Raw genomic sequence first — 13002 nt, 5'->3', positions numbered from 1 at the left:
ACAGCGTTAAGCTGTTGCCATTTAGGTCTCTGGACCAAACAGATCCTAATGGTTCCCAGCTCCTTACCACGATGATGGCTCAGCTCACTTCTTTTATGTATATCTTAACATAAAAGAGCCGTTCTGAGAAGTGGGAGGATATTTAAAAATGAGCTAAATGGGGGTCTGCAACAATTGTAGGCTACCGTATCAAATTGAATGGGTGAATTACAATGTGCTCAAAAGGTGCAAGAAGTAATATGTTCATCATGTTTAATAATTTGAATGGCCATTGTAGAACAGAACATCCATACACAACCAGATGTCAGTGTTGACATAATGTATGGTGAAAAAGTGGGATGATTTTTCTCCTGACCTGCATGTCTGTGGTAAAATATCAGGGGCGTATTAATTACGCTGATTCTGTTTTAAAACGTTTCTTAAACGGCAAACAGAACGAAACGGGGAGGGACCTACCTGAATTTGTCCAATTGAAACTTCTCATTTTAGTTGTTCGGTTTTGCAACCATTTGGACTAATGATTACACCCCAGATGTAACACTGTGGGCATGCACATTTCAAACAACCCAGTCACACCTGAGGCACAGTAATCAATTATAAAAAAGTGATTTATTGAGATCATGTGCAGGGAACAGATGGTGTTGATTGTTAGAAACCTCTGAAATTCCTCTAGCCTATTACCAGGACTGCAACTTTTATTTTACCAATAACAAAAATATGTGTTATACATTTTATAATATTTAACATTCAGCGCACACATAATGGAACAATACAAATAAAGAGACAGAATAGCAACATTAATTGAAAGTTGTTCATTTATTAGTCTTCACATGCAACAAAGACATGAGTGCATAAATCTGTTTGACATGGTATCATCACATAAGCATAATACAACATCTTCTAATAACATTATAATAAATACATAGACTACTGAGCATGTCACTAATAATGGCTTGTATCAATCGAAAAAGTAGGCACTGCACAAAACAAAAGTGCACATAATTCGATATTATTTCGTAATTCCATCGGAGTATTACTGGTTAAATAGTTCAGACGACTTTGCAAATGTGTTTTTTCATGACTACTTTCACAAGCAAAGTTCTGAACAACTAGCTACTAAGCTTCCACTGTATGTCGACGTTTACAAATGTCCTTCTACATATGGCTACTTCTCAATGTTGCCTAGAACGACAACTAAACTTGCGCGTGCGCAATACCAAGGCCCGAGTCCCCGATACAAGATGGCGGAGAAGGTGGGGAGTGAGAGGCGGAGGCAGGTCCGGATTGAATAGAGCAAAGGCTATACAAGGTTCCTAACAAACCTCTATAAGGTAAGGGGAATAACCACATTAGCGATACAGCAAGGGCATGGACAGGTGGTGGAATACGCAGGGTATCATATTATCCACTAAAAATGTGCACGCATTGTCAATGCACGAAATAAACAAACAATATTGTCTGCAAGGGGTTCAGTGGCAATGACTGGATATCGCGCGCCATCTTGTCTCAACAAAAGTGCGCGCCTAAATATTTGTATGCGTTTGAAATTAAAGGAGTTCAGATACGCCTATTTTGACAGCATACACGGGTACCCTTACTAATTCTCGTCATTTTTATGTCTCAATAACCCCGTTTCGTACAGTATCCTACCGTATTTTATCTGTTTTCCACGTATCCCCCACTTGGGTTCCGAGATGCTGCCGTTGCCTTTTATTGTGTAGCGCAGCTACCCGATGTTATCCCCTCCTCCTTCGTGTTTGTTTTCGGGCGGCTCTAACTGGGGTGGGCGGTGTAACAGCGCATGCGTGTCCTTTTGCTCATTTCTGTTATCAACGAGAAAGATAGAAAACGCATCTGCAAGATGTCAATTTGATGTGTTATGTTAATCAAAAGGACATCAAATTAATAATTAAACACTAGGTACTAGAATACATAGGTATAGCTAGCCAGTTAACGTTAACTATCTAGCTACATGTTTTATACATAATACATTCATGTTGATTTAGCTAGTTAGTTTATTTTCACCAGCGTAATCCCCACCGCTGGTTTCACTCTGCTGGTTCGGAGGGATTTGACGGAGATTATGACGATATATGTCGGTGCACTATGTTGCCAATAACACCTTGTGGAAGTACAACACAATCTAGCTAGCTACTGTTACCTCCCTAGAAACACTAGTCTGGCTAATTTATTATCTCATTCTCTTATGCGCTCGCTACGGGTCTGGATGAATGGGTTCTATCATTCATTCATTGAATGATTACCACTACACTAGTAGGCTACCATTCACTCCAGACTGTAAATGCAGAAATGTCAGGACAATCAAGAGGTCTTACTTGTTGAAAAGTAACCACAATGAAATGATATGACCAGGCGAAGATCCTTTGAACGCTGCGAGTAGGCTAGTGAGGATGCGGCGGTTGGAGAAGCAACCGATGTGCTGGAATGCGATTAATATGGATGATCGTTCTGATGATATGGGTCCGGAGGATGAGGTCAAGAACCTGAATGTTCTGTAGTGGAAAGTACCTGAATGTTCTGTCGTGGAAAGTAATAGGAAAAAGAGAGACCATGCTACTTACTGAAAGCAGTGGCTCTTCTGGCGAAGAGAGCGTGAAGTTATGATGGTGTTTGATGTGACCACAGGGCCTCATTTATAGGACTATACCCAATCCGATTAACCTAGGGGTCCTCAACCTTTTCTTGCCAAGGGACCTGCAAACCGGCGAACCCCATCATATGTTAGCAAAAACATGTTTTTCACATCTTGTCATCAGGTGAATGGCAAGGAGAAGTAATGAACATTATAAAATTAATAGATTTGGTAGATTTTTGTTATTATTTTAACCTCCCCACATTATACAGTGCCTTCAGAAAGTATTCACACCCCTTTACTTTTTCCACATTTTGTTGTGTTACAGACTGAATTTAAAATATATATAAAATTTAGATTTTTTGGTTACTGGCCTACACACAATACCCCATAATGTCGAAGTGGAATTATGTTTTTTAAATGTTCACAAATTAATAAAAAATAAAAAGCTGAAATGTCTTGAGTCAATAAGTATTCAACCCTTTTGTTATGGCAAGCCTAAATAAATGTGCTTAATATGTCACATAACAAGTTGCATGGACATTTTGTAAAATGATTACCTCATCTCTGTACCCCACACATACAATTATCTGTAAGGTCCCTCAGTCCAGCAGTGAATTTCACCATGGATTCAACCACAAAGAGGTTTTCCAATGCCTCTCAAAGAAGGGCTCCTATTGGTAGATGGGTAAAAAATAAAAATAAAGCAGACATTGAATATCCCTATGAGCATGGTGAAGTTATTAATTACACTTTGGATTGTGTATCAATACACCTAGTCACTACAAAGATACAGGCGTCCTTCCTAACTCAGTTGCCGGAGAGGAAGGAAACTGCTCAGGGATTTCACCTTGAGGCCAATGGTGACTTTAAAACAGTTGCAGAGTTTAATGGCTGTGATAGAAGAAAACTGAGGATAGATCAACGTTGTAGTTACTCAACAATACTAACCTACAGTGGTGATTTTGGCATGTAAATCTTGGTGGGGCAAAAAAAAATAATGTGGGATGCATGCCAGCAAAGCCACAACACAACACTAAACAATACATTAATTGCACTATAACGGTGTCAAACTGTTCCCACAAACTGTTAGGGCCTACATAAAGCTGTCCCAACAGCAGAGTCCCAACAGCAGTCCCAACATCTTACCACTGCTACACCTGGCTATCAGCGTAGCCTTGTCTGGCAGCGAAACACAGCTGATATGGCTGACTTGCTTAAACAAATGTGGTTTCTACTGACAATTGAGATGTAAAAACTATGGCATAAGGGGACGACAAGCGGATAAGAAGCAATCCGTAATTTCGATTAAGACATTAATGAGCGAGCTACGACGGACGTATTCAATAACTATTTGTTTAGCACTTTTGAAATGTACAGCGACAGAATTCAGAACATGGGCCATTTTTACAGTGTTCTCCCTGTATACCAAGTCAGAACCGTAGGATAAATAAAGGGGGCATATAAGCAGACAATGAAAGCTCTTACAATATTCAATGATTACATTTCTCTGAAACAGGTTATAGGCTACATGTGCACCACCAATTCAGAACAGTAGGCGAAATTAAGAGGGGAAAATATCCCAAATGATTAGGGGTGGCACATGGGCTACTAACAGCTTACTACACAACATACACTTATTATTACTTTCTTAGCTACAGTATACATTTCTCCTGGCATATTACATCATTTATGCAGCAGCATACAATACATATTTGGACTCACCTTGTTGTGCTGTGCTCACTTGAACAGGAAGGTGGCGCGGCGGTCCTTCGTGGGCAAAGTCTGGCATTCTCTGGATTTATGGTGCTTTCAAGACAACTGGGAACTCGGGAAAAAAACAAGGTTGAATCATGATGACTTCAGTGATCTTCAGGTCGTAGCTCTAGAATGAGGCCCGAGTTCCGGATTTACAATTCCGAGTTGGATGACCGTTCAAAACGTATTTTCACAGTCGGAGCTCATTTTTTCCTTGGGTTCCCAGTTGTCTTGAACTCACTGAAGTCAAGTTTTCGCAGTTCCCGAGTTAACAATTGTTTTGAGCGCGGCACAAATCATGCTTCATTGACAGCATGGCCAATGATGAATGTTTATCATTTTAAACTTGGAAAAGAGACCCTGTATCCCAGATTTGGGACCACACAGCCACTCCACTGAATAGCAGGCTAGTGATTGCCTTGCAATGCTTGCAGTTAGCCACTGATTCCTTCCAAACCACTCATTGTTGAATTTGTGATTTCCAACTTGTTGTGTAATGTTTATGTCCAATGGCCGATGAGCACCGATACGTTTTATCTATAATTTCTCTTCATTATTTATCTTCAGATGACAAGGATTAAAAAGGATTTGCTAGTAGATTGTCGACTTGATTCATGATGATGACTGCTAGCTAAGATTTTGAAAGTATCATGTTGACATGATCAGTCCAATCAAAGCTACTGTAGATATAACGGGATTTGACGTCATTTTATCTGTGGCCAATGACCTTGAGCCTTCTTGGATGGGCACTTCTAATGTAACTCTATGGCAGCACCCAAGGGTCTTGAATTTTCGAGCTCTACCCTTACACTTGGCGGTGACGTAGTGTCCCCATGAGTGACAGAACACTGAGCCAATCACGGCGCAACTAGAAAACATTGCCAACACCTACGCTCCGTATTTTCCGCTGGCTGCCCCACCACCACAGAAAGCACTGAGCTAGGCTGAAACACCTGGATTTTGGAGCTGCCTTACTCAAGAAAGCAAAAAAGAGACCATGTTTGTATGCGGCTTAATTAACTCAATGATTGTTTTTATTTTGTGTCTTTGTTTGCAAACTGATATGTGACACGTATTAATGCCTAAATAACATGCAAAACAGGCAAGCAAATTTTTTATTTATTTTTTGCTAAAATTGTGTGGCTCAAAACTGCCCTGAATAACGGATCGCCACTGCTAACCTAATTGACCGAGTGAAAAGAAGGAAGCCTGTACAGAATAAAAAATATTCCAAAACATGCATCCTGTTTGCAACAAGGCACTAAAGTAATACTGCAAAAAAACGTTTTGTCCTCAATACAAAGTGTTATGTTTGGGGCAATCCAATACAACACATTACTGAGTACCACACTCCAAATTTTCAAGCATCATGTTATGGGTATGCTTGTAATCGTAAAGGACTGGGGAGTTTTTCAGGATAAAAAATAAATATAATAGAGCTAAGCACAGGCAAAATCCTAGTTGAAAACCTGGTTCAGTGTGCTTGCCACCAGACACTGGGAGATGAATTTGCCTTTCAGCAGGACAATAACCTAAAATACAAGGTCAAATCTACACTGGAGTTGCTTACCAAGAAGACAGTAAATGTTCCTGAGTGGCCGAGTTACAGTTTTGACATAAATCTATTTGAAAGACCTGAAAATGGTTGTCTAGCAGTGATCAATAAACAATTTGACAGTGTAAAGGAAAGAAAATATGTGCCAAATGTGGAAGGGAACATGATTACGGTGACTGTGGGAACAATGTGAAGGCTAAATGTTGTAATTGTGGGTGGGAACACAGCATTTGGTGGATGCCAGGTGCAGAGAGAGGCCCAGAGATATAGAATCAATCATGATGTCTCATATGCAGACGCTGTAAAACAGATTGGTGGAACGACTAGGCAGACTGATGGAGCAACCCTGGCTGCTCTCGTAGTACAGTGCCTTGAGAAAGTATTCATACCCCTTGACTTATTCCACATTTTGTTGTGTTACAGCCTGAATTCAAAATGTATTGCATTTTTTTCCTCACCCATCTACACACAATACCCCATAATGACAAAGTGAAAACATGTTTTTAGAATTGATTGCAAATTTATTGAAAATGAAATATACACTGCTCAAAAAAATAAAGGGAACACTTAAACAACACAATGTAACTCCAAGTCAATCACACTTCTGTGAAATCAAACTGTCCACTTAGGAAGCAACACTGATTGACAATACATTTCACATGCTGTTGTGCAAATGGAATAGACAACAGGTGGAAATTATAGGCAATTAGCAAGACACCCCCAATAAAGGACTGGTTTTGCAGGTGGTGACCACAGACCACTTCTCAGTTCTTATGCTTCCTGGCTGATGTTTTGGTCACTCCATGAGGGCCCGACGTCCACAGGTGGGGGTTGTGCTTACAGCCCAACACCGTGCAGGATGTTTGGCATTTGCCAGAGAACACCAAGATTGGCAAATTCGCCACAGATGAAAGCAGGTTCACACTGAGCACATGTGACAGACGTGACAGAGTCTGGAGACGCCGTGGAGAACGTTCTGCTGCCTGCAACATCCTCCAGCATGACCGGTTTGGCGGTGGGTCAGTCATGGTGTGGGGTGGCATTTCTTTGGGGGGCCGCACAGCCCTCCATGTGCTCGCCAGAGGTAGCCTGACTGCCATTAGGTACCGAGATGAGATCCTCAGACCCCTTGTGAGACCATATGCTGGTGCGGTTGGCCCTGGGTTCCTCCTAACGCAAGACAATGCTAGACCTCATGTGGCTGGAGTGTGTCAGCAGTTCCTGCAAGAGGAAGGCATTGATGCTATGGACTGGCCCGCCCGTTCCCCAGACCTGAATCCAATTGAGCACATCTGGGACATCATGTCTCGCTCCATCCACCAACGCCACGTTGCACCACAGACTGTCCAGGAGTTGGCGGATGCTTTAGTCCAGGTCTGGGAGGAGATCCCTCAGGAGACCATCCGCCACCTCATCAGGAGCATGCCCAGGCGTTGTAGGGAGGTCATACAGGCACGTGGAGGCCACACACACGACTGAGCCTCATTTTGACTTGTTTTAAGGACATTACATCAAAGTTGGATCAGCCTGTAGTGTGGTTTTCCACTTAAATTTTGAGGGTGACTCCAAATCCAGACCTCCATGGGTTGATAAATTTGATTTCCATTGATCATTTGTGTGTGATTTTGTTGTCAGCACATTCAACTATGTAAAGAAAAAAGTATTTAATAAGATTATTTCATTCATTCAGATCTAGGATGTGTTATTTTAGTGTTCCCTTTATTTTTTTGAGCAGTGTAGAAATATCTCATTCACGTAAGTATTCACACCCCTGAGGCAATACATGTTAGAATTACCTTTGGTAGCGATTATAGCTCTGAGTCTTTCTGGTTAAGTCGCTAAGAGCTTTGCACACCTGGAGTGTACAATATTTGCACATTATTTTTTTTAAAATTCTTCAAGCTCTGTCAAGTTGGTTGTTAATCTTTGCTAGACAGATATTTTCAAGTCTTGCCATAGATTTTCAAGCCGGTCTAAGTCAACTGTAACTAGGCCTCTCAGGAACATTCAATGTCGCATTGGTAAGCAACTCCGAACCTGGTCTTCCTCTAGGATGTTGCCTGTGCTTAGCTCTATTCAGTTTATTTTTATTCTAAAAAAAACTCCCTAGTCCTTGCCGATGGCGAGCATACCCGTAACATGATGCAACCACCACCATGCTTGAAAATATGAAGAGTGGTACTCAGTGATGTTGTATTCGATTTGCCCAAAACATAAGGCTTTGTATTCCAGACATAAAGTTCTCTGCCACATTTTCTGCAGTTTTACTTTAGTGCCTTATTGTAAACAGGATGCATGTTTTGGAATATTTTTTATTCTGTACAGGATTTCTTCTTTTCGCTCTGTCATTAAGGTTAGTATTGTGGAGTAACTACAATGTTGTTGATCTATCCTCAGTTTTCTCCCATCACAGCCATTAAATTCTTAACTGTTTTAGTCACCATTGGCCTCATGGTTTCCCTGAGCGGGTTCCTTCCTATCCGGCAACTGAGTTAGGAACGACGCCTGTATCTTTGTAGTGACTTGGTCTATTGATACACCATCCAAAGTGTAATTAATAACTTCACCATGCTCAAAAGGATATTCCTTACCTTATTTAGTCTTGCTATAACAAAGGGGTTGAAGACTTATTGACTCAACACATTTCAGCTTTTCATTTTTAATTAATTAGTAAACATTTCTAAAAACATAATTCCACTTTGACATTATGGGGTATTGTGCCCTGCGTCCTCCGAAACACAACCCAACCGAGCCGCACTGCTTCTTGACACCATGCCCGCTTAACCCGGAAGGCCAGTGACACAAAATCTCAATGTGATCTATTTTAAATTCCGTCTGTAACAAAATGGCTACACGGAGTATCTGCATTGACCCTTCTATTTTATTAAAATGTTTCCTCTGTCTCTATGCACACTGACACACATTCATACTGACTCTACACACACACACACAATCATCATATACACTGCTGCTACTCTGTTTATCATATATCCTGATGTCTAACCCTACCACTCCAGTATCCCTGCACATTGTAATTTTTTGTACCCCTTTTTCGTGGTATCCAATTGATAGTTACAGTCTTGTCCCATTGCTGCAACTCCCGTACGGACACGGGAGAGGCGAAGGTCGAGAGCCCTGCGTCCTCCGAAACACAACCCAACCGAGCCGCACTGCTTCTTGACACAATGCCCCCTTAACCCGGAAGCCAGCCGCACCAATGTGTCGGAGGAAACACCGTACACCTGGCGACCGTGTCAGCGTGCACTGCGCCCGGCCCGCCATTGCACGATGGGACAAGAACATCCCTGCCGGCCAAACCCTCCCCTAACCTGGACGATGCTGGGGCAGTTGTGCGCCACCCCATGGGTCTCCCGGTCGCGGCCAGCTGCGACAGAGCCTGGACTCGAACCAGGATCTCTAGTGGCACAGCTAGCACTACGATGCCGTGCCTTAGACCACTGCGCCACATCGGGAGGCCTCATTTCTATTTCTTGTGTGTTTTTGTTCTACTTGACTTTTTAATTTTTTTATAGTACTACTGATATTGATTATTGCATTGGGAAAGACCATTAAGAAAAGCATTTCACTGTACTTGTGCAGTGCACTGAACAAAAACTTAACTTGAAATAAAATTGACTTCATAGCTTTCATTGGAAAGGTTATCAACACTACTGAAAGCAGAAATGCCGGCAACAGAGTTAATAGGTGTAGCAGATGTTACTGTCGACATTATTTTTTAAATGCTGAATAATCCTAAAGATGGATTGTCTCAGCATGACAGAGGAACATTTTGATGGGGTTGTGGGGGGGTTTGGGTATGGGGGAGGGCTTCTTAGAAGTTAGTAGGGATTTTGTTGTTTATTTTTTCTTAGGAGTACAGAATGAAGCAAAACATGATTGATCGCACAGTCCAGCACAGTAGGTGGTGGCATGCACCTTAAACGATTGTTTGCGGACCGCCATTATAGCATAGAATATCTTGCTTGATCCCTTGAATTAAAATCTTATTTCGGAAAGCATGTCAAATCACCCCCTGGGTACCTTGGAGATTATGGAACAGTTTACATTTGATCACATTTAAGAATAGTAAACAGCTAGCATGCTAGGTTCATTGTTCTGTCATTTGAAAAGTACACAGTATATACTTTACCAGGCAAATTAAGTGAAAACCCCTTGGCTATTTTTGCACCATCTCTTTTCAGGACAGGACAGATGAGGAGAGATGTCAAGTGAGAACCACGGAACAGTGAAGGGGGACACTGCTATGGTGATGTCTCCCACAGGCTCTGCCACACAGGGGTCTCCTGTCTCACCTTCAACTAGCAAGCCCATGCCAGAGTTGCCAGGTAAGATAGCCCTAGTGACATGACAACAAGCAGTGCATATATGCCGTAACTCTGCTCTCCAAGCATTCATTGTATGGTAAAATAATAATGCCAATGAGCTGTGTGGTCCAGTGGTTACAGCCACTGATCCCGGAGTCGGCATGGGTTCGAATCTGGCCCACTGCCCTTTTGACTCACCACCCCTATCTTCCCTGTCTTTCCAACACTTTAATATCTCTTCAATAAAAAAGCAAAACATATATAAAAGCAGTGGGACTGCCCCACTCTTAAAAAGAATACCTTTAAAAGAAATGATGCCAGTATTTAATGTACCCTCACATTCACAATAGTTTGAAATTAGCTTCCTTTTCTGCCATTTTCTTTATCGATACAGGATAAGTGAAAGCAATATGCCAGAATCCCATTTGGCAAGAGGATACCCACCTGTACAGTTATTTTTAAGCCTAATGTATACCCTAGGTACGAAGTGCAAGAAAGCTACCCAAAATGGGGATCCTGTGTTCTTACAAAGTTATGACTTGCAGGGCTGCAAACGTCTGTGTAGTTTTGCTATTCAACGCTATTTTGCGACGCTACATGTAGTTCGTCCATGCGTACAGTGCCTTCAGAAAGTATTCATAGCCATTGATTTATTCCATATTTTGTTGTTACAGCCTGAATTCAAAATTGATTAAATATATTTTTTTATCACACGGATAGACACAATATCCCATAATAAAGTGAAAACATGTTTTTAAAATGTTGCTAATTTATTGAAAATGAAATACAGAAATATCTCAGTACCTTGCAGAACCACCTTTGGCAGTGATTACAGCTGTGAGTCTTTCTGGGTAAGTCTCCAAAGAGCTTTCCAAACCTGGATTGCGCAACATTTGCCCATTTATCGTTTTCAAATTTCTTCAAGCTCTGTCAAATTGGTTGTTGATCATTGCTAGACAACCATTTTCAGGTCTTGCCATAGGTTTTCCTCTAGGATTTTGTCTGTGCTTAGCTCTATTCCGTTTCTTTTTTATCCTAAAAACTCCCCAGTCCTTAACTATTACAAGCATACCCATAACATGATGCAGCCACCACTATCCTTGAAAATATGGAGAGTGGTACTCTGTAATGTGTTGCATTGGATTTGCCCCAAACATAACACTTTGTATTCTGCACAAAAATTTAATTGCTTTGCCACATTGTTTTGCAGTATTACTTTAGTGCCTTGTTGCAAATAGGATTCATGTTTTGTAATATTTGTATTCTGTACATGGTTCCTTCTTTTCACTCTGTCAATTAGTTTAGTATTGTGGAGTAACTACAATATTGAGCCATACTCAGTTGTCTCCCATCACAGTCATTAAACTTTGTAACGGTTTTAATGTCACCATTGGCCCCATGGTGAAATTGAGCGGTTTCCATCCTCTCTGGCAACTGATTTAAGAAGGACGCCTGTATCTTTGAAATGACTGGGTGTATTGATACACCATCCAACGTGTAATTCATAACTTCACCATGCTCAAAGGGATATTCAATGTCTGCTTTTTATTTTATTTTGGCCCATCTACCAATAGGTGCCCTTCTTTGTGAGGCATTGGAAAACATCCCCTGGTCTTTGTGGTTGAATCTGTGTTTGAAATTCACTGCTCGACTGAGGGACCTTACAATTTATCTGTATGTGTGGGGTACAGAGATGAGGTAGTCATTCATAAACATGTTAAACATTATTATTGCACACAGAGTGAGTCCATGCAACTTATTATGTGACTTGTTAAGCAAATTTGTACTCTTGAACTTATTTAGGCTTGCCATAACAAAAAGGTTAAATACTTATTTGAAAAACATAATTCCACTTTGACATTATGGGGTGTTGTGTGTAGGCCAGTGACAAAAAATCTCAATTTAATCCATTTTGAATTCAGGCTGTAACACATCATAATGTGGAAAAAGTAAAGGGGTGTGAATACTTTACGTAGGGTATAGATGAGGATACTGTACGTAGGGTATAGATGAGGCTTAAGATCAGTGCTGAGGAAGGAAAGGATACTGTCTCTGTCTATGTTGACTTGCTACTTACAAGTGAGAAGAACCAGACGAGATAGATTTGACCTTTCTGACACCTTTCCTGTTTGTGCAGACGAGCTCGTCCAGGCCGGCTGGTCAAAATGCTGGAGCAAGCGGGAGAATCGGCCCTACTGGTTCAACCGCTTCACCAATCAGTCGATGTGGGAGATGCCAGTCCTGGGGCAGCAAGATGTCATTGTGAGTGCAAAATGGTTATAGCTTCTTGATTTGGGACTGAGGGAAAATGTTTCTGTTTAGTTCTGTTCTTAGTACCTTAGGCTCTCTTTTCTCAGTATCTGTCTCTTGATGGAACTTGGTCTGAACCTTAAGACCTCCTTGCATTATATCAACATCACTCTACTCCAGCAATTTTCTAACGCGGCGGCTGCCCTGTTTGTTCCTGTCTTTGTAGTCCGACCCGCTGGGTTTGAATGCTGCCCCGGCCTCGGCGGAGGGGGCAGGCGACGCCGGCGTGGGCAACGGGCAGCGCAAGAGATGCCTGTCGGAGGAGGCCGCCCAGGGGGGTCCTAACAGCTTCAAGAGGCCCAAGGTGAGTCATTGAGCAGAGCACGTTTCTTACAGTCAATGCCGCGAAATTATACAAGTGACAATTTTCATGCTTCTATACCAAAGTGATACATTTTCGAGCATATCTACTGGACTACACAGTGCTGTCTCTTACATTTGACAGCAGGAAAGTAATGTTT

At 41.6% G+C, this 13002-nt stretch overlaps 1 protein-coding gene across 1 annotated transcript in view; it reads left to right on the top strand.

Annotated features, from left to right (window-relative positions):
- Positions 1-803: 803 nt before the first annotated feature.
- Positions 804-13002, top strand: part of LOC121575585 (mRNA (2'-O-methyladenosine-N(6)-)-methyltransferase) — a 39786-nt gene continuing 27587 nt past the window's right edge. The window contains exons 1-4 of the mRNA XM_041888772.2: positions 804-1331; positions 10109-10252; positions 12369-12493; positions 12708-12845. Of these exons, the coding sequence (XP_041744706.1) occupies positions 10129-10252; positions 12369-12493; positions 12708-12845 (387 nt within the window). The 5' untranslated portion in view covers positions 804-1331; positions 10109-10128. The remainder of the gene's footprint in view (positions 1332-10108; positions 10253-12368; positions 12494-12707; positions 12846-13002) is intronic.

This window comes from Coregonus clupeaformis, chromosome 10 (assembly GCF_020615455.1).
Source record: "Coregonus clupeaformis isolate EN_2021a chromosome 10, ASM2061545v1, whole genome shotgun sequence".
Lineage (NCBI taxonomy): Eukaryota > Metazoa > Chordata > Actinopteri > Salmoniformes > Salmonidae > Coregonus > Coregonus clupeaformis.
Note: the sequence above shows the minus strand (reverse complement) of the source record. Positions and strands in the feature narration are given on the sequence as shown.